Source organism: Oncorhynchus kisutch, linkage group LG13 (assembly GCF_002021735.2).
Source record: "Oncorhynchus kisutch isolate 150728-3 linkage group LG13, Okis_V2, whole genome shotgun sequence".
NCBI classification, from domain to species: Eukaryota; Metazoa; Chordata; class Actinopteri; order Salmoniformes; family Salmonidae; genus Oncorhynchus; species Oncorhynchus kisutch.
This window is the reverse complement of record NC_034186.2, coordinates 56477525-56499664: the sequence shown is the minus strand read 5'-3', so window position 1 is coordinate 56499664 and position 22140 is coordinate 56477525. Positions and strand designations below refer to the sequence as shown.

General features: G+C 43.0%; 1 protein-coding gene across 2 annotated transcripts; it reads left to right on the top strand.

Moving 5' to 3' along the window:
• Nucleotides 1-253: 253 nt before the first annotated feature.
• On the top strand, nt 254-20384 carry LOC109902139 (akirin-1-like). 2 transcript variants are annotated; one of them, XM_020498246.2, is made up of 6 exons: nt 264-621; nt 17391-17534; nt 18423-18467; nt 19051-19179; nt 19729-19800; nt 19985-20384. In XM_020498246.2, exons 1-6 carry the CDS (start codon nt 417-419, stop codon nt 19993-19995), a joined length of 606 nt encoding a protein of 201 aa, XP_020353835.1. In that variant the 5' UTR covers nt 264-416; the 3' UTR covers nt 19996-20384. The 2 variants fall into 2 exon arrangements, with proteins under 2 accessions (XP_020353836.1, XP_020353835.1); XM_020498247.2 differs by lacking the exon at nt 18423-18467 and having other exon boundaries at nt 254-621.
• Nucleotides 20385-22140: the final 1756 nt, after the last annotated feature.

Sequence of the window (22140 nt, the reverse complement as noted above, 5' to 3'; positions counted from 1 at the left end):
GCTCACGTGAACCTCAATTTGAGTTCAACTAAAAACAGTCGTCATAAAAGAAAAGGGGTGGATGACAACAATAAACGTGTAAAGTTGTACATTGTTGACCAATTTACCACACATGTATGCTGAAATGATAAAATGTCAAATAAAATATACATATCACAATTTTGCTCTATATACGATACATTATACGTGAATCATTTATTTTCCTAAATCTAAATTCCCCCTCTTTTTGTAGAATGGTACGGCCGTCCATTGTGACGTATTGGAAATTCAGTGGATAGGCACCGCAGTTGGATCGTTCACTGTTTCGGCAAACCGTTGTTGTGGATAGAGGGGAACGGAAAGAGAAAGTCGGCTACAGCATTTTTAGAAGATATTTATCTACTGTACATCTTTGTTGTCTATTTTGCTCAGGCACCATGGCGTGTGGAGCTACGTTAAAGCGTTCGATGGAGTTTGAGGCCCTACTAAGTCCTCAGTCTCCTAAGCGTAGAAGGTGCAATGCACTACCGGGGGCTCCAAGCACCCCGTCCCCTCAAAGGTGCAACCTCCGTCCGCCAGTTGACTGCCCATCGCACTCGATGTCTCCCCCGACTATGGGAGGAGAACACAGGCTAACCCCAGGTAAGAAATGGCCAAAAGTTAGATTTAGCTGTATTTCAAGGGAATGACATGGGGGAGGGGGTTAGGGTGGAGTGGAATGGGTGTTTCGCGAGAATGGGGGTTGGTTTATAAGAAGCTAATGTTAGCTAACGTTAACTTAGCTGGTTAGGTTCCTACAGTAACTAGCCTACCATTTGCTCGGTAATTAAACGCAGTCAGATAGCTGACATACCATTATAGCGGGCTAACTAGTTAGCCGTTGACTAATATATTAGTTTATTTTAATTGCCTGGCATGTTAGCTAGCTAGCACCGTTATCTATGACACAAAGCAAAAAAAAATGCATGTTTCGGCGTCAGCTTGCGACGATAGCTAACCTGGCTAGCTGCATAACAATCCTAACCCAGCTAGCTAACGTAATGCTTTCTTTGCATGGTCTACAATCCATGATTGGTCTCGTGTGACTAAATTAAAACATGCGAAGTTAGCAATGACCAGTTGAGTTTGCCTAGCTAGGTACTTAGTGCTGTACATCTAACCCACTTTATTCCATGAGCAGACTTACTTTTATATAGTAGAACGCTGCATTGAAACGTCCAAGATTTCTTGTTTAGAAGTGTGGGGGTAGTTTTTTAAATTTGTTATACCTTCTCTGTTTTCCCTGGGCTGAGAGTTAATTGTTCTAACGCTTTATGCTCCCACCCGCTTGAAAATGTTATCTATCCCCTGTGAGAGTTGAGCGAGTGTGGGGGACTGCAGGGTTTGCAAGATAATTACCTGGATATCTCGACTGCAATCCAACAAAGCTCATTGAATTTGCCGTCACCGGAGTAGAGGCGAGCTATTTGACAGCATCTAATCTTCACAGCTGTCCAAACCATAATTAAAATCCTGCTCCCACTTGGCACAATTTGATGTTATTTCTTAAAGATTTGTGTATAATATTTTAACTGGAGGATTACAATGTTGGGTGGGGGCTGATCTTTCTCTTTTTTGAACCCCTTGTTAATTTCATGCAGATCTTTTTTTTTAGTTTGGTGCACCACCACAGTAAATCCTTTTAAATTCAAACCCTGCACCCTGCTGCAGTTCAATGGACTGGCAGCTCCTGTCACATCATTTCAATGACTCAAATCGAATTTTTACCTTTATTTAACTAGGCAAGTCAGTTAAGAACAAATTCTTATTTTCAATGACGGCCTAGGAACAGTGGGTTAACTACCTGTTCAGGGGCAGAACGACAGCTCGGGGGTTTGAACTTGCAACCTTCCGGTTACTAGTCCAGTGCTCTAACCACTAGGCTACCCTGTCGCCCCAACTAAAGGTGTATGATGGGCCAGAGTTTGTATGGGCTGGGCACTCCTGGTCATTTTGTTTTTGAGGCTCTCCCACCCTTATCATTACCCAGGCCTGTGTCTTGATGTGAATGCCTCCGCTGTTGAACTGGTTAACCCCCCTCCTGGTTTGTCTTTGTCTGGCCGATCTGTTTTTAAATAATTTATTTTCTAAATTGACTGCTTTTCCTTCAGCACCTAACCAAGGCAGTTAGTGGTTGCACCTTTTTACCTATTTACAGGAATGTAAATGTATTAACAATTTTGACATTTGTCATTATACCCTGATGAAGACAGCTTGTCTGTTGAAATGTTGGTTATAGTCATGGCGTCTGAGCTCCCAGTGTGCAGCTCTCCTTTTCTACTCCGCTAGCCAGCAACTCTCCTAAACAGGTGTTTTTATTTCTCCTCCGGATAGATGACCTATTTTGACATCAATGTGAATCGTGTAGATCTGTAAGGTTGGGTTTGACCAAGTTTACAGACTCAGACCCATTTTGCTATAAGAGGTATAAAGTAGTGATCACACCGGGGGAAGATCTGTTTATCTCTTAATGTCTGTGCACAGAATGCATCTCGAAGTGTCCTATAACTAGAATATCAGAGTTTAGAGTGATGCCAGATATGTCATATCAGAATGAGTCTTTCATCCAATATCACGTGTGGCAGCTGTGAGCAGCCAGCCGCATCCCCGACCCAGCCATTAGTCTACTCAGCTGCTTTTCTTCATCTGTTATTTAGCTGGGGTGTGCAGGCAGTGCTTTATTTTCTGTTACATTTGTTTAATATTGGTGCAGCTCGCATCACATCTTTTCATTTTGCCCTTGACATGCAGGCCAGTCTGACTAGGCTTCGCTCCCACGCAGCCTCAGTGTCACTGCCATAGAGGAAAAGCGGACCACAGTGACCGTCATGCTTGTGCCTTTACGTCACTGAAAACCGCTGAAGTTATGACCCATATTACCGAAGTTACCTTATCCTGCGACAAACTGTCTTGTATTGTCATGTTACCTGGCTAGCTAGCTAACAACATACCGTGGCTATATAGAAATTTGGGAGGCACAGGGGAAAAAGGGATAAATAGCATTCGATGTGTTGGATTGAGTAGAGATGTGAATGTCAGGGACAGGTTTTTGTGCATCACATGTGCCGAATGTATAGAACTGGAACAGGCATCCTGGAGGTTCGCGAACCAAATGTTATCATGATACTACTTAGTATCGTGATGGCGGAGGGGCACAAACCCTGTGGTATCATGATACTACTTGGTATTGTGATACTTGGACCGGTATCACATCATTAGTACAATGTTGTTATTGTCACAACCCCACTCTGAAATCCCCTTTCTGGGACCTCACCGGTTTGCATCCCTGTATTTGTCTAAAATTCCTGTCCTCAGAATATTCTGTGACACTGAATTCCCATGGCTCCCAGCGTCCCACCTTTGGTCTGGTTTTAGTTTTCTTCATGGCGCCCATCGACCTTTGAAGGGGGTTTGCGCTCTCCTCTACTGTATCTAATTGAATGCCCTCAGAGTGAATACCTTACATTCCCCAAGCACTTTTGTTCTCTAACGATGTTACTCCAAAATGACAATGATATCAAAAAAGGTGAGCGGATATTAGGGAGTAGCTTTGAATTTGTCATCTGTCCTTGAGATATTTGTGCTTGGCCTGAACTGTGGGTTCCCACATAGGTTATGATAGTGGACGTGAAAGGGGAACTGTGACTGGCGACGCAGTTCTGGACAAAGCCAAACAAAGGCAGTTGACCTGGTCCTGTCTAGTCCATCGTACCAAACCAGATTGTGCAACTGACATGTAGACTAGTCCTGAGCCTGTTTTGTTTGTTCAATGACTTGTTTCATAGCTACATTTTTTTCTTCTCTTTTGTAAGGGGACATCTGTGTATCCAGGGTTTATCTGCCATTGAAATCATTGGGCGGGCTGCCTAAGTGTCTTTTCGGGAAGCCTATGTCCAAACAGGGTGTATTCATTTTCTGGATGGGGATTAACGCTTTCTGTGTAAAATTAAACTGAAACCAGATATAAAGTATGTTCAAAAGATGATAGATATCTACAATCATTGAAATAAAGCTAGACAGTGGGTTGAAAATTCCATAACAGTACATTTATTCATTGTATTGTGTTTGAGCAAAATAAAACTGCATTAGCCATGGCAAAATGCAGGAAGTTAGCTTTAAAAAAGCTATTCTCTCTCGACTCCATAGCAGAATGTGTAGAATCATAGGAAATTTGGTTTAAACTGAAAAAACAACTTCTCCGCTCCTTTGCAAAATGTTTTCGAATTCCATGAAATTAGCTTTCGTGGAATTGCAAGAAATGGCTTAAATGCAACACTGTCAAGAGGGGTCTCTAAAAATCTAATTCGGCTGTGCCACCGGACCCACCACATCCCCCACCTAAGCCACCTTTTTTTTGATCCAGAAAACTCTTATCCATCGCAAGCTAAGGCTGATGGCACTTTTGACCCAAAAAGCAGAAAATCAGAAAAGGGTTTTGGCAGGTTCACACACATGCAGGTTTCAACAGCTGAAGAAGCTTGTGTAACGGGCAGATGGCGGAAGAGGTGTCTTGTCTGCCTTCCTGTGTGCAATGGATTTGTCTTGCGGCTGTTTACCCTTATCACACAATCGCCTTAGCCTCTCCCTTGATTTGCTGTGTTTTCTTTCGCCACTTTAATGTGTTTTTGTATGTACAGGCCAGCTATCCTCCAGCTTCATGCACACTGGCATTTTACTCAGTATCTGCCTCGCTTGCTGAATTCCATACTGCATAGCAGCTGCAGAGGGGAAAGGAATGTAAGATGTTGGTGTGTCTGCAGACATTGGGCCCAGATACCTGATCTTATGCTCACCTTGACCCTGCGAGAGGCCACACTGTAGCTCTTTGCAAGCTAGCTGCTCCGCTGTGGGTTTTCCAGTGAATTCAGTTTCTGTTCAGCCCCCCCCCCCCCCTCCCACAAGCCAATCAGGTTTCCTTTGTTGTCGATCCCAGGGCACATGGACAGGTTCTCCTCCCCCTTCAGCCCACTTGATTGGTATAATTATTAACTGATCTACGAGACTTTAATGAAGACCAGTCAACCTTTTTCATTCAGGATGCATTGGTGAGTATTAAAACTGTCACCTGTGATAAAGTGAAGGGTGCTATGGTAGAAGGCATCCAAAGGTTTACGTTTAGTGTCTGCTGCTGCAATCTGGTGTCACCATAGTCCAGAACTGGCAGGGAAGTTGACTGTACAATCTAAGTTGACTGTACAATCTGCTTTCTATTTAGGGAGAGCCAAGATCTATTGAAAAAGACTGCTTTAAATCTTGGAATTTTAACTAGCTCATCCATGTTTGTTTTTTTAACCTTTTTTAGTCTTTGTCCATCCAAATGTCCAGATATTTATATGCGGGAACCTGATCGATGGGAGAACCATCTAATGAATAAATATATAGTTCACCTGAAATGTTTTTGCAAGAATTAGAAAACAGCATATTTAGTCTTGCCCGCCTTGTCAGTATCCCTGCTGCACAAATAGCTTGTGATTTTAGTTAGGGATGTGAGAAATGTTAACTGATAAAATGCATTTTAAACATTTTATTTTAAAATTCCACGCAAATTCACAATGTCGCGGCCAGCAACTGTTTGAGTCTCATGGTGCATTTCCTTCTCATTTAATTTTTCAAAGTATTGCCTGCCATACAGTACTTCGCTGCTGTCGCTGGCCTTTCTCTGCCATTTCTTTTTACAAAGTTAGCGACTATGATGTAGTGGTGGAGAGTGAATTCCTTGAGTCTTTCCACGTCGACTCCCATTTCTTTGCTCAAATATTTTTTTATTGAACACACAACAATGGTGTATAGGTAGTTTGTAGAGAAGACAAATGTGAAATTCTTATACAAACATAAAAGAGCAGACGGATATAAAAAGACCCAGAGTTCTAGGTAAAATAAAACATCTGAACAAGGACACCCCCCTCCCCCCTATTGCAAGGATAACGGGGCAAGCACATGTTGCCCCAGGGTAGATGGAAAGATCACAGGTGAGAGTGCATTGACATGTACAATTTCACAACCCGGATTGGTCCAAATAAGAGTGGCGAGGTTGCCAGATTTGCTCAAATTTGGGTTAATCATTGCTCAAAATATATAATGTTTTCCTAAGTGTTTGCCAAATCACTGAGCCATAATTTGGTAGAGGGAACTTCTTCCTTTTTCCAAAACAATTACAAAAATGTTTTTTGCCCAAAATGAGACAAATCTGTTGGGGCTTGGTTAATCTGTGTAGGGTCTCAGACTCCCAGGATGATCAGCAGTACATCTGGTCAGTCAGTCTCCAGAACTTCAGAGAATCCCAAAAATTTCACACCAATAATCATGCAGGTTAGAGCATAGCGCAAAGCAGTGGAGTAGTGTACCTTCCACAGCATGACATTTATCATACATCCCCCTATATCCTATGCACCTCTAATTTTTGGAAGTGTAATCTGTAAGATCTTGGATGTCTGGAGTTAATTTAGGGTGTGTGGTTATACTCCCACGGTATCTTCCCAGTCTGGTACAGAAATGTCAGTGCCTAGCTCTGCCTCCCATTTTGCCTTAATGGCATCTGTGGAGGGTGCGCTAACAGTTTGAAAGCGTCATATAGACGAGAGATCAGTTTGCCTGAAGTGGGACAGATTGACGCGACTGTCAAACATGGAAGGTTTAGCCTTCTGGGAAGATTATAGGTTTCCCTCAGCAAATGAAAGGAGGCAAAGGTCCCTTCTGGTATATATAGATCCCTTATGGTATTGGTCCCTAGCTCTCCCCATCGCTCAAGTTGTTATCAAGGTTAGAGGAGGCAAAGAAGGGATTCCTCACTATAGGTAGCAGACCCATATCATTCCTAAGGCAGGCCTGGGCAATTATTTTCCATGGAGGGCCACATTAGAATATATTTTTGCAATTGAGGGCCAGAGACATTATATACATGTGTATGACTGGCAGATATATCTACTATAAATCACGCCCAGATATGCTACTTATTTTACTTAACATGCGATGAACTACAGAGGGAAAAGTACACTGCATTCGGCACCACGGACAGAACTCTTGTGAACGGGTATGCACAAAAACAGAGTTCAACATTACATTTAAACTACTCAGTGTGAGGAGTGAAGTCTCTGAGCATTGACTAGAGCAGTGAAGTCAGGTATATTTTCTAATGTCGCTATGCGCAGGATTGCTGAGTCGGTAGGAGATCTGTGCCTTGACTTGTCATTTCATCACTGAAAATGTCTGTTCACATATATAGATTGGCCCAAATAGTACAAACATTGTCTGAGCATGACTCCTAATCTTTGGGAAGTTTTTTGTTTGAGAGATGTATAGAACCCCGTCAGTGCTATTGTTTTGGATATTTCTCCAATCTCTGCGTCAGACTGAAAATCGATAAGCTCAAGTTGCAGGTCAGTGGGAGCGTTATCCACGTTGAAGGTGAAAGAGGAAACCAACAGCATGTCATTTTCCAACACTTTGAAATCCTCAATGATGAACTCACCGTTCAAAGCACGAGGCAGCGATGTGTACTTCTCCCGCTGGTCATCTGATAGGGAACAGACTAGTAGTGTCGGAAGGTTGGCTTCTACTTGGAGCATCAGGAGGAGTAATTCTTCCCCTGAAGGCTTTGACAAGGCTGTACATCTGAAAGGCAAAAATACCTTGTAGTTTGGAATTCAGTTAATTCACGAGTGCCATGATGTCCACAGTGAAGGCAAAATCAGCCAACCATTATTTATCTTGCTGTTGAGGGAAATCCACATTTTTCTTACATTTGCAGAAACTCAGAAATCTGACTTCAGGTCCCACACCCTTTTAAGCACCTTTCCCAAACTCAGCCGTTTCGCGTTTGTGTGGTAGAGATCTGCATGACCCGACTCTTTCTTCGAACAGTGAGACAAACTACCTGTGGTTCAAAGATTTTGAGCTTATGAAGTTTACCATTTTTCAGAACACATTTACAGAGCACCTCCTGATGAATAATGCAATGCAGGAAAATAATTTTCTCATCTGGGTTCAGCTCAGCTACTTGATCTTGGTTCCTTTCCAAAGGGCCAATGATTTTTTTTTCCCGTCAAATTTGGGCACCCATCAGTAGTCACACTGCATAACTTGGCTACTTTACGCAAGATTTTCTGCAGGAGCCATCTTGCTCAATGTGGTCCCTTACGGCTATCCTTCAACATAAATGCGTAAAAAGACGTCACAATGCTGTAGACACCTTGGGGAATACGTAGAAAGCGTAAGCTCATTAGTAGCCCATTCACAGCCATATAAGGAGACTGGCATGAAGCGGTTTCAAAAAATGCACTTCCTGATTGGATTTTTATCTGGGTTTCGCCTGTAACATCAGTTCTGTTGCACTCACAGACAATATCTTTGCAGTTTTGGAAACGTCAAGTGTTTTATATCCAAAGCTGTCAATTATATGCATAGTCGAGCATTTTGTCGTGACAAAATATCTTGTTTAAAACGGGAACGTTTTTTATCCAAAAATGAAAACACTGCCCCTAGAGTCACAACTGGTTTTAATTTGATTCCGGATATGGACTGTGCTATGTATAATATGATTATTAGTATAAAGTGACATCTCCAAATTGATGGGACATGATCACACCACCAATAAAGAAGGGGTGGCAATCGTCTGGCTCCATACTAAGCGAGCAGCCACAACGTAACAGCACGGAGGTTAGCGGCCCAATAGTAAAATATACAATTTGGGAGAGCCAGTCCTCCCATCTTGGACTTACAAAGGTTTTTATTTTTTACCTATCCTCTTTAAAAAAATAAAAATGTTTTTCTATAATTGATCTATAGTTGAGTCTCGTTATTTATGAAACCACTTAGATATCAATACTGGGATGTTCTGGAATGGGTAAAGCATTTGCCGGAGGAAGACCATATTGAGGGCATTCATTCTTCTGAGCAGTGAAATTGGGAGTTCTCTAAAATGTGTATGTTGGCCTTGAGTTTTTTCATCAGAGGGGGGGGGATTTATCTTCAAATAGTGTGTTTTGGTAACTACAATTCCTAGATAGGAAATATTTTCAGCGCACAACCCTGCCTTGTTCCTCTAAAGGTTAAATTGGGGCGACTGATTGGTTAGTGGGTATTCCTGCACATGGGTATATACAGTGGGGCAAAAGTATTTAGTCAGCCACCAACTTTGCAAGTTCTCCCACTTAAAAAGATGAGAGGCTGGTAATTTTCATCATAGGTAGTACACTTCAACTATGACAGACAAAATGAGGGGGGAAAAATCCAGAAAACCACTGTAGGATTTTTTTCTTAATTTATTTGCAAATTATGGTGGAAAATAAGTATTTGGTCAATAACAAAAGTTTATCTCAATACTTTTTTTATATACCCTTTGTTGGCAATGACAGAGGTCAAATGTTTTCTGTAAGTCTTCACAAGGTTTTCTCACACTGTTGCTGGTATTTTGGCCCATTCCTCCATGCAGATCTCCTCTAGAGCAGTGACGTTTTGGGGCTGTTGCTGGGCAACACGGACTTTCAACTCCCTCCAAAGATTTTCTATGGGGTTGAGATCTGGAGACTGGCTACGCCACTCCAGGACCTTGAAATGCTTCTTACGAAGCCACTCCTTCGTTGCCCGGGCAGTGTGTTTGTCATGCTGAAAGCATGTCATGCTGAAAGACCCAGCTACGTTTCATCTTCAATGCCCTTGCTGATGGAAGGAGGTTTTCACTCAAAATCTTACGATACATGGCCCCATTCATTCTTTCCTTTACACGGATCAGTCGTCCTGGTCCCTTTGCAGAAAAACAGCCCCAAAGCATGATGTTTCCACCCCCATGCTTCACAGTAGGTATGGTGTTCTTTGGATGCAACTCAGCATTCTTTGTCCTCCAAACACGACAAGTTGAGTTTTTACCAAAAAGTAATATTTTGGTTTCATCTGACCATATGACATTCTCCCAATCTTCTTCTGGATCATCCAAATGCTCTCTAGCAAACTTCAGATGGGCCTGGACATGTACTGGCTTAAGCAGGGGGACACGTTTGACACTGCAGGATGTGATTCCCTGGTGGCGTAGTGTGCTTTGTTACTTTGGTCCCAGCTCTCTGCAGGTCATTCACTAGGTCCCCCAGTGTGGTTCTGGGATTTTTGCTCACCGTTCTTGATCATTTTGACACCACGGGGTGAGATCTTGCGTGGTGCCCCAGATCGAGGGAGATTATCAGTGGTCTTGTATGTCTTCCATTTCCTAATAATTGCTCCCACAGTTGATTTCTTCAAACCAAGCTGCTTATCTATTGCAGATTGTCTTCCCAGCCTGGTGCAGGTCTACAATTTTGTTTCTGGTGTCCTTTGACAGCTCTTTGGTCTTGGCCATAGTGGAGTTTGGAGTGTGACTGTTTGAGGTTGTGGACTGGTGCCATTTAATACAGGTAACGAGTGGAGGACCGAGGAGCCTCCTAAAGATGAAGTTACAGGTCTGTGAGAGCCAGAAATCTTCCTTGTTTGTAGGTGATCAAATACTTATTTTCCACCATAATTTGCAAATAAATTCATGAAAAAATCCTACAATGTGATTTTTCTGGATTTTTTTCCCCCTCATTTTGTCTGTCATAGTTGAAGTGTACCTATGATGAAAATTACCGGCCTGATCTTTTTAAGTGGGAGAACTTGCACAGTTGGTGGCTGACTAAATACTTTTTTGCCCCACTAGATGCTGGACCCATTTTATGAACCCGTCTTCAATATTACGTTTCTGTAGATCCACTCTAACTTGGTCTAAGGCTTTGTCAGCATCGAGATTTAACGGCAAGGTCATCGTTGGGTAACCTGAGAAATACCATGTTGAAGAGGCGCCTGAGATTGAGGAATGAGTTTCTGTTGGCATAATGCCGGTCTGGTCCGACTGGACCAATTTGCCCACTAAAGTGCTAAGCATTTTAGACAGAGTTTTTGCAAAGATCTTCTGGTCTGTATTGGACTGTATGACCCTACTTCCAGAGCTTTCCCTTTCATGTATAACTGTAACAACTGCCTAATTCAAAGTAGGTGGGAGAGCTCCGTCTTTGGCCTGAACAATCAGTTTGTGCAGGTAGGCAGAGAATGTTGAATGTTTTATAGAATCCATCTGGGCCCGGGATCTTATCACTCTTTAGATATTTAATTGTTTCTCAGATTTCCTTATTCTGGAAGTTAGAATCTTCCTGGTTCGGGGCAGGGAGATTAAGTCTTCCAAAAAGTTGTGCATGATAAAAGGGTTAATATCGGCTTTAGATGGGAATCTGTCATTGATGTCCTTGGGAGAAGAGCGTAATTTCCCTAGTTACACTTAACTTTGAATCATTGTTATTCTGTATTTCAAAGATGTCTGGCCAGTAACTTGTATGGTTTGTCACTGAACTCAAAATATGTTATTTTTGTATAGAGGAAAGATCAAACCATTTTTATGAGAACCAGATTTGTATATTCTAAAGCGTATAATTGAATTGGTTTCTCCATAGATGGATGACTATTGTCCCCGTCCAGTAAGTCAACTCCCATTTCTCAGTGTCAAAATTTGGAATCAACTCCTAAGATTCTGTGTTTTTGGAATGGAGGGGACTGATTTAGTTGCCGTACTTCTGAGAACACACAACTCTTTCTAAGTGGGTAACTTAGTTGATTTGGATCTACGTGCAGAATGTTAAGATTACCTTCCAGGTTCTTACCTTAATGGGCAATAAATTAATCTGCTTTGTTTTTGAAGAATACTGCAACCTGACCTACTTTTGTGCTAATGTTCAACACAGCGTTAGCCTAGTACTTCTCGGCAGAATTTTCCTTCAATTCATTATACCTTAACTTCAGTTGGTATAATGTGGCCAGTTGCCACCCATAGTCATGCTCTACCAATTATGTCTATACTTTAAGAGGGTCTTTGCTACATCAACTTGGCCTGACTCACAATACGGCCTTCTTCCTGGCGGCTTTGGAGTCCGTAAGTCCCCCCTCTATACTTCAGTAATGGAGGATGAAATGAGTCAGACGGCCTGTTTTTCCTCTTCACCGCCACCCGTCGTCCCCACATACAACTTATCTGGCCTATCTCTTGCCTTGTACACTTTTTTTGTTTGTTCTCTCCCTGAGCTTTTTAGCTGAGGCTTTTCCCTCTCGCCGGAAGTCTGTGATTGATTGCTTTGGCCTGGCTGTGGCAGGGTCATTGTTGCTAGGCAACACCCCAAGATCGGTATTCTGGTGGTTGGCGGTGACTGGCGGTAGGGGAGGGAGTTCACTTGTCACTCAAAAGGTTACCCTGGAGCTCTGAGATCATTCAGCACAGCACACCCAGGTGCAGATATACCCTGGTTCGGAAAAGGATGTCTCTTGTCAACTTAATGCGTTTGATCAAATCAGGGGTGAAAGTAAATCGGTCCAGTATGGTGTCCCAGCCAAATAAATAGCGGAGGTACGCCATACTGGTGTAACATCAGCATATCACAATAATTGAAACAAAATGTAATAAACTAGGCTTTTTACACCCTTATTTGTCATTAGCCAACTGTCACAGGCACGAAAAATTAGCAAATGGACTTGAAAATGGGTGGTATAGCTTTTGCTCCAAAAATGCAATGTGGTTCGATGAGAATACTGACATTTTGCCAAGGCAGAGATGAATGGCCGATGTGTGTGGACAGCAGTGGATGCATGAATTCTGGCCTAATGACAATCGACAAAATGTCATTACACTTGGTGGTGTATTGTCTAACTGGTGTCTATTTCCTTTCAACAGTTTTTGGATGCTGGAAATATATTGCAAGTAGATGAATGTGTGTGGGTTGCACATTTTGGGGAATATTCAAAGATGGAAACTTTCCATGAGAATTAAAGAAATATATGCAAATTATTACCATTTTAAATGTGATTTTTGCATTGGATATATTTACCATATATGGAGACAAACATTTTACCTTATAAGTAGACATAATTGCAAATTATTAAATCCTTCCAATCGTGAAAAAAACTATTTAGTTACGAATTGAACTTTAATTAAGTTGTTGACTCTTCACATGGGATGATTTCCCTGAAAAACAAAAAGGGAATATTGAATGACCCATCGCATTTCCCAAAAATGTTTTCAACATACATTTGAGAAACATCTGTGAAATGATAACCAAAGCTTGTGTTTCTAGACCGTCTTCCTCTCAGGCTTCCATGTCTTCTCCCTGGACCTCCTCAATGTCCACCTCTTGAACATCAGACTCTGAAGCCTTATCTTCACTGTCACTTTCCAACCTTGTTGAGAATGGCTTGTTGTCAGGCTTAAAAAGCCTCAAATTTGCCTGTATGGCCACCAATTTTTCAACCCTTGTATTGGTCAGCCTGTTGAGTGCTTTGGTGTGTGTTCAAACAAGGACAGCGCTCTGAGGCGGCTAATGGCAACCTGGGAAAGAGCCTCCGATCCACAAAGTTGATGAGATATGTTGGCACGACTGCCATATCGCATCTCCACCCCAAAGCCCTTGCTTGGAAGTGTATTTTGCTAGACTGCCAAGAACCTTGCCCTTATCCAGGCCAAGGTGGTGAGACACTAGTGATGACACCATAGGCCTTGTTGATCTCTGCACCAGGCAGGATGCTCTTGCCAGCATACTTGGGTCCAACATACGCTGCTGCGTGTATGGGATTCAGGCAGAATCCTAGTCTTCACGCCTTTTGATGTATTTCAGAACTGCAGTTTCCTCTGCTTAGAGCAGCAGTGAAAGCAGTACGGAATTCTTCTCTTCCATCTGCAAGCAGAGTCTGAACATCAGAAAGGATGGCATTGTCTCCCTCAATCTGTGCAATGGCTACTGCTATAGGTTTCAGGCTGCTTACCCCACTCTCTCCCAAAATACATCATCCAGGAGGATCCTCTTGATGGGGCTGTCCATATTGGCAGACTGTGATATGACAATTTCTTGGAGAGACTTCTTCCCCTCAAGGAGACTGTCAAACATGACAACACCACCCCAATGGGTGTTGCTGAGCAGCTTCAATGTGGTGCTCTTATTCTTCTCACTTTGTGCTTTGTGAGGTAGATTGCTGCTATAACTTGATGACCCTTCACATACCTAACCATTTCCTTGGTTCTATTGTAGAGTGTATCCATTGTTTTTAGTGCCGTAATATCCTTGAGGAGCAGATTCAATGCATGAGCATTACAGCCAATGGCTGTGATGTCAGGGTAGACCAAGCAGCCTTCACGTTCGCAGCATTGTTGTCACCAGTGCAAATACCTTCTGTGGTCCAAGGTCATTGACTGCCTTCAGCTCATCTGCAATGTAGAGACCGGTGTGTCTGTACCTTGTCTGTGCTCATGTAGAATACTAGTTGAGGGGTGGAGATGTAGTTAATTATTCCTTGCCTATGAACATTTGACCAGCCATCAGATTGCAATAGTCTGCTTTCTCAATGATTTGCTTGACCTTCACTTGACCTCTGCATCCAGCAAATGAGTAGACAAAGCATGTCTGGTTGGAGGGGTGTATGCTGAGCGCAGAACAAATCTCTTCCAGCTAACTTTTTTTAAAGGAATTTATTTCAAATTCCCGGGCCTAACTTCCCATGGAAATTTACCGGAACGTTTATAACCCTTTGCAACCCTTATAGCTTAGTAAAGGAGCCCTTTTTTTAAAAAGTGGTTTGTTTGACAATCAGATGCAAATATCATGACTTGTTTATGCTACATTATAGGTAATGCATTTCAAAACTTAAATGATAAATCTTTTACGACGAGGCCCACAGAGATCCGATTAGAATTACATTTTCCCTATTAATTCAATTATTTTACTTAATGCACACATAGGAGGTCCCGTACCGGGATGAAATTAAATCTACTTTCACCCCTAAATCAAATGGAGTGTTTCAAAATGTAGCCTACAGGAATTGAGATGCCGGTGACTTTTGCGGTCATGGCACAGACATAAAGAACCAAACCTTTTGACAACTTCATTTTAAGGAGTGATTTATGACTTGGGCTTAAGCCTCATTGTAGGTAAGCTATTTAGATAAACAACGTGATGCTCAAGCTAATAGATCATTGCACCAATCTATTTGGGGTAGCATTGGCAGACTATCTCACACAGTGGCCTTTCAACGAGTACGTTCATGCAGCATTGTGAAACATTTTTGTCATGCCTCCAAACAACTGTTCAAAGGGGAAGCAAGCCCCTTTCATATACTCCTGTCTCTGGGGTAAGTACAGCTTTTATTAAGTTAACGTTTAGCAGTGGCTAAATAAACACTGCTTGTCAGATTCTCGCTGCATTGTTAACACAGGAAGGCTTCAGCTCATCAACTCCCTTGCTGCTCCTGTCCTGCTCTTCTTGTGGTTGTGTACTCTGCAAATTTGAAGCCTCCAGCTTGATAATACATGGCCGGCCAGTCACATGTCTAGCTACCTCCCTCTCGAAATGGCATCTGAGAAAAGATGGTTTACAGTTTGTCTTGCCTAGATTCCGCTCTCTCCTTGCCTCAGAGCGCATTGGATGCAAATATTCAATATGTCTCTCCCCTCAGACTACTGCTTACAATGCATTTTGAGGAGGTGAAGAAATATGAATTGAGAATGCTGGCTTGCTTCTCCCTCAGAACAGCTCACAGAGACATGCATGTTTGCTCTTAACTTGATATGACTGCTGCTCTCTCAACCCAAGATAAGTGAGGCAGGCCTCCCTAGATGGGCCCTTCGCCCTTTGAGGTGGAATAAGGATGTTACGTCACACTCTGGCTATCAACACTGGTCAGGGGAACGGCATAGCATAAACATGTTTTTTCTTGTTTTCGTTCCTAATATATCTTTGAACTTTACACCCAATCTGTGAAATTTCAGTTTAGCACCAGGTTGATAGGGTTTAGTTTTGTCTTGTATGTTGGCTAATGTTCTTAGCCTAGTCAAAACCCTATGCAAGTGAGGTGCCAGATCTTAGTGGATCTGATTTGAAATGGTTTCCAGTGGGATATGGACTCTAGCCAAGAAAAGTCTTCACTGATTAGGGGCTACCTACTTCCTCCAGGGTTGTTTGCTGAATACTGGAATTGGCCCTGAAGTTAAGTCAAGGCTTTAGTTGTAGTCTCACCGCTTAGGCTAAAAAGAGTGGGTTCCACCACTGCTTGAGCACATGTAGGGCCTAGCTCTGTCCAGATCTCTAGGCTCGTCCCTAGACTTAGCGTTGCCAACATCTGGTTTTCAGGGCTAATGCTAATTCAACCTAGCTACCTTTTCTGCTGAAAACTGGATGTGGGAACTCCACTGTGGTGTTTTTCCTTTACGCCTGCTATGTTAGATTACCTCATCCCAAATGGCACTCTAATCCCTTCATAGCGTAGTGCCCTACCTTTTTGACCAGAACCTTTTGATCAGAACCCTACATGGAGAATAGGGTGCCATAGGGATGTAGCCTGACTGAGGCCCAGCTATGCAGTGATCAAAGACCTTGGAGGATGAAACCCAACCCAGTTTCTCTGGAAAGGAGGCTGTAGCATGGCAGGCCGGTGCCCTGTTTCATGCTCCTTCCTGCCCTCTATTGCAGTCAGATGTCACCAAGATCTATTTAAATGAATCACTCTGCTTTGTGCTTGTTGCTCCTGCTTGTCAACAAAGGTCTCCAGCTTTAGCACCACTGCCAAGTAGACCTGTGCGTCAAATATTAGAGTAGTTTTCTTGCTGTGTTATTGCCGGACATGCTGGTACAAGATAAGCGGTCTATTATTTTTGTCTTTGCTTATTTAGCCTCTCAGACATATGAAGACCTGTTAAGCCTGACTGTCTCCTAGTCCGCTATGGATTCGTCACAATTCCTGAAAGATTTGAAGGAAGAAGTGAAACTGAAACTGACTCCGATTGCCCCTTGCCAGTCACGGGATCTCAGAAGGGGTGGATTCTTTTTGAGGAAGTGTGCTGTGGGGGTTGACACAGCTGGTGTGTTTGTCACTGATGTTAGTCTCACCCAGCTTTAAAGCGCTCCTTCCTGTTTGTGCGTTTTGTTTTGAAAACCACATCAGCTGAACGCTGCAGCTCACACAGGATGTGTGCATAGCTGTGGGCCTTCATTTAGGCTTGAGGGAAAACATTCTGCTCTCATTGAACACTACGCCTACTAGGCCTATAGCATGATTGTAGCTTGTAGTGATCAACAACATGCATTTTTGGAACACATTGGCATTCTCAGAAGATGAATGTTTCTAGCTTTCTGACATGGCTGGTTTGCTATGATCAAAGACCATCTAAAATAAACCGGTCACCTCTTATGTTTGTGCTTTCAAGGCAGGCTGTGGCTTGTCTTCTAAAATCAACTAGACGGGCACCATTTTCATATTGGTGGTCCCGGCATTATTTGTCCTGAGTGCTGGTTGTTCACAGCCCTGTTTATGACTGTGTCCCCTGTGTTCTGTCCCCTCTACAGAGCAGATCTTCCAGAACATCCGTCAGGAGTACAGCCGTTACCAGAGGCGACGGCAGCTGGAGGGGGCCTTCAACCAGAGTGAGGCTGCCTGTAGCTCCACCGATGCCCCCAGTTCCGCCCTCACCGCCCCCAGCTCCCCGCCAGGTGAGACCCTGCGAGAGGGAGGAGGGGGGTGGAGAAACAACTGAGTCCCCTGCCAAACCCCATCACCACTCATATGGTGTTCAGTGTGAGCACGCAGCGGTAATCCAAACCCCAAAAATTTCAGCCACAGACGTTACATAATGATGCTTGGAGTCGGTATACGTTTTTATAGATACCATTGGCTCAAGTCGGTGCCCTCTTCTTTTTGATGTCTCCAAACACATAGACAATTCACTAATTTAGTTTTTTTATTAACTTTTAACTAGGTAAGTCGGTTAAGAACAAATTCTTATTTACGCTGACTGCCTACCCCGGGTAAACCCTCCCCTAACTTGAACGACGCTGGGCAAATTGTGCTCCGTTCTATGGGACTCCCGATCACGGCCAGTTGTGATAGAGCCCGGGATCGAAACCAGGATCTGCAGTGACTCCTCCTTAGATCTCTGCATCACTCGGGAAACCATCGACTTGAATGTGATTATCTGCCACTCCGTTCTAGTAATTATAGTTCTCTTCTAGTTCGGAGACTATTGCCTGGAATTTAGCTTATGAAAGCTTTGGTCAGATTCGAAATGGGTCAAAGTACACTTAAAAGCCCAGGGTATGAATCATTCAGCCTTCCCCTGGGTCCAGCTCCAAGGTCACGAGACTTTGGCAACGGGGCCTCGTTCGTGCCATGTGACCCTCCTTGATGGAATATTAAATTCTGCGGCACACCTAATGTCCATATTTATTTAGAGGTAATGACCTCCCATCTGATTCATTCTGCAAACCATCTATTTTCTGTGACAAATGTTTTTTATTATAATAATAATATAGGGTTTATTTTAAATATTTTGATAGTTCCTTAAGCATTATGGTTAGAAGATTATGGTTTGTACCCCTTAGGAGCGTCCCAAGAATCTGCGCAAGAAATAAGAAAATTAAGCTCTGGTATGTTTTTTTTGTTTTTTTTACGATGTTTCTTTTGGGCTGAAGTTGCGACCACGGACACCGTCATGTTTCTATAGCAGAGGCTCTGGTATAGCTAACCCAGAGCCATGTGTATATACAAATAAAAGCCTAATCAGACTTGCCTGAGCTAATGGTTTTCACAGACTAAGTCAAATGATACATGACGCGTGCCCCTCAAGTGACACAAATGTAACAGCCTGAGCGCACTAGACTTAAAACAAGATACAGATGCAACCAGGTGACATTTTCATGTTTGAGACCAGCCACCTGGAAAGCTGAAACTGGGGAGTATTTCTGTCTAATAAAGCCCTCTTGTGGGTAGAAACTCAATCTGATTGGCAGGTCCTGGCTCCCCAGTAGGTGGACCTATGCCCACCCATGGCTGAACACCTGAGTTCAAGGCACGCAGCACACCGGTTGGGAACCAGTGCTCTAGGCTGCTGCTGAGTTGCACAGGCGTTTGTCGCCTTCAACAATTTCTTGCTTGCCATCTATTCCTAGAGAGGACATTGAACTCTGACCTGGGCAATGTCAGCCTATTTAAAATCTCACTGTGTCCCAGGTGCCTCGAGGAAGGACCAGCCGTCGTTCACACTGAGGCAGGTGAGCTACCTGTGCGAGCGCTTGCTCAAAGACCATGAGGAGAAGATCCGGGAGGAGTATGAACAGATCCTCAACACAAAACTTGCAGGTACAGACAGCACATTGCATATCACCATCCTTAAACCTCAGTCAAAAGGGCTTTTCACATTACTTAGCCAAACCGAGCCGAAACAAGCTGAGCTGGTATGGTTACGCATCAACTGTAGATGCTGGATCCATGCTAAAAATGTCAGCTAGCGGAGTGGTTCGGGTCAACACGATAGTGTGAAAATGGCTTTAGTTGGTTCCTTCTGTCTTAAGAAAAATCTTAAATGTTATGGCACCCTGTGTGCAATAGGAGAGGCCTATTGGCTGCTCCCCCAGAACACATTTAATGCCTTTATCTAATGTCCTGCTGATTTTGTTTTTGTTTAATTAAGGGCTGCTCTTGGCAAATAGGAATTTATAGACTAGACACTACTAGCCAAGACTGCTAATATTTATAGAATATAAATCTGCTCTGACTGGAATGATCAACCGTTTAGGTGATGTTTAGTGAAGGCTGAAGCACCAAGTATTCTTTTTTTTTGCATCACATGTAGAAAGGACCTTCACAGTTTTGTACTAATCCAACAGCCATTTTGATCTTCTGTTACAGAACAATACGAATCTTTTGTGAAATTCACACAAGACCAGATCATGCGAAGATACGGCGCAAGGCCTGCTAGTTGTAAGTATCAGGAGTTTCAGTCTTCACATTCTACCCATACACAATTTTGCTTCTGAAGAGTAAACAAAGCAATCCCTACAGCCACATAAAATAGATTTCTCTGTTCAGAGTTCTAATGCATTATCTTGTCATCTCATTTCTGTCTTCATGCTGTTTTCATCCATTATTCATCCCTCTGTTTCAGATGTCTCTTGAATTCCCCATCGACGAGGTACCAGCTTTTCTCACAAGATGGCTGCTCTTCTACTGCCCCTTCCTCAACTAGATTTGTGTTTTTTTAATGCTTTTTGGGTGCCATGGTTTATCCATTTTTATTTTTAATTTTTTTGTCAAACTGTCTGCTGGCCAAAGCGCTATAGATGTGCTATTGCTCTGGATTTTTGACGAAAGCAGCTCTGTCGTTCTCCCCAGTGCTGTAGTGGCTTTTCTGATCATTCTGTATTATAACCTGCCAGCACTGCCCCCTCTGCAGAAGCTGTATTACTAAAGCCCCCTGGCCTCATCCAACCAGGTTCTTTTTCTTTTCCAACTCTTTACCTGAGGATGTGGAATTCTTTTGAAAATAAAATTTCTGTGATTTAAAATGGTTTCCCTCAATGACTTTTTTGTTATGCTTTGTTGAACAAACTGTTTTGGTCTTTTTTAATTATAAAGTAAATGACTAAGTTAGTATTTTGTCAAAGGAAGGTTTATTTGTGCAGTGCATGTGCTTTAAGGTTGCATAATCAGTTGAAGACCAACCATTACAGTGCATTCGGAAAGATTTCAGACCCCTTCACTTTTTCCACATTTTGTTACGACACAGCCTTGTTCTAAAATTAGGTAAATACTTTTTTTTTACACATTTATTAAACCTTAACAGACCTTATTCATACCTTTTGCAAAAGACTTGATATTGAGCTCCGGTGCATCCTGTTTCCATTGTTTCTACAACTTGGACTCCACATGTGGTAAATAAAATTGATCGAACATGATTTGGAAATGAGCACACACCTGTCTATATAAGGTCCTACAGTTGACAGTGCATGTCAGAGCAAAAACCAAGCCATGTGGTCGAAGGAATTGTCCGTAGAACTCCGAGACAGGATTGTGTCGAGGCACGGATTTTTCAGAAGGACCACCATATCTGCAGCACTCCACCAATCAGGCCTTTATGGTTGTGGCCAGAAGGAAACCACTCTAAAAGGCACATGACAGCCTGCTTGGATTTTGCCAAAATGCACCTGAAGGACTCAAAACCAAAATTGAACACTGGCCTGAATGCTAAGCGTCACGTGGGGGGGGGGGCAGGCAGGCAGGCAGTACCAATACCATTCTACGGTGAAGCGTCGTGGCAGCAGCTTGCTATGGGGATGTTTTTAAGCGGCAAGGATGAGGAGACTAGTCAGGATCGAGGGAAATGTGAACGGAATAAAGTACAAACAGCCAAAAGTTGACAAATATTCATTTTCACGTCTGCTGCCTCAGTGTCTTTAGATATTTTTGTCAGATGTTACACTGAGGTATAATTACAAGCATTTCATAAGTGTCAGGCTTTTATTGACAATTACATGAAGTTGATGCAGACTCAATATTTGCAGTGTTGACCCTTCAAGATCTCTGCAATCTGCCCTGGCATGCTGTCAATGAACTTCTGGGCCACACCCTGACTGATGGCAGCCCATTCTTGCATAATCAATGCTTGGAGCTTGTCAGAATTTGTGAGTTTTTGTTTGTCCACCCGCCTCTTGAGTTTTGACCACAAGTTCTCAATGGGATTAAGGCCTGGGAGTGTCCTGGCCATGGACCCAAAATATCAATATTTTGTTCTCCGAGGCACTTAGTTATCACTTTTGCCTTATGGCAAGGTGCTCCATCATGCTAAAGGCATTGTTTGTCACCAAACTGTTTCTGGATGGTTGGGAGAAGTTGCTCTCGGAGGTGTTGGTACCATTCTTTATTCATGGCTGTGTTCTTAGGCAACATTGTGAGTCCAGTCCCTTGGCTGAGAAGCAACCTCAAGCATGAATGGTCTCAGGATGCTTTACTGTTGGCATGACACAGGACTGATGGTAGCGCTCACCTTGTCTTCTCCGGACAAGCTTTTTTCCGGATGCCACAAACAATCAGAAAGGGGATTCATCAGAGAAAATGACTTTACCCCAGTCCCCAGCAGTCCAATCCCTGTACCTTTTGCAGAATATCAGTCTGTCCCTGATGTTTTTCCTGGAGAGAAGTGGCTTTTTTTGCTGCCCTTCTTGACACCAGGCCATCCTCCAAAAGTCTTCACCTCACTGTGCGTGCAGATGCGCTCACACCTGCCTGCTGCCATTCCTGAGCAAGCTCTGTACTGGTGGTGCC

What these genes read in the sequence shown, in the direction of transcription:
- LOC109902139 (XM_020498246.2), top strand. Translation starts at nt 417, where the DNA reads ATGGCGTGTGGAGCTACGTTAAAGCGTTCGATGGAGTTTGAGGCCCTA. An exon ending in AGAACACAGGCTAACCCCAG is followed by an intron (nt 622 to 17,390) that starts GTAAGAAATGGC and finishes TCCCCTCTACAG; the next exon opens with AGCAGATCTTCCAGAACATC. An exon ending in CCTCAACACAAAACTTGCAG is followed by an intron (nt 19,180 to 19,728) that starts GTACAGACAGCA and finishes CTTCTGTTACAG; the next exon opens with AACAATACGAATCTTTTGTG.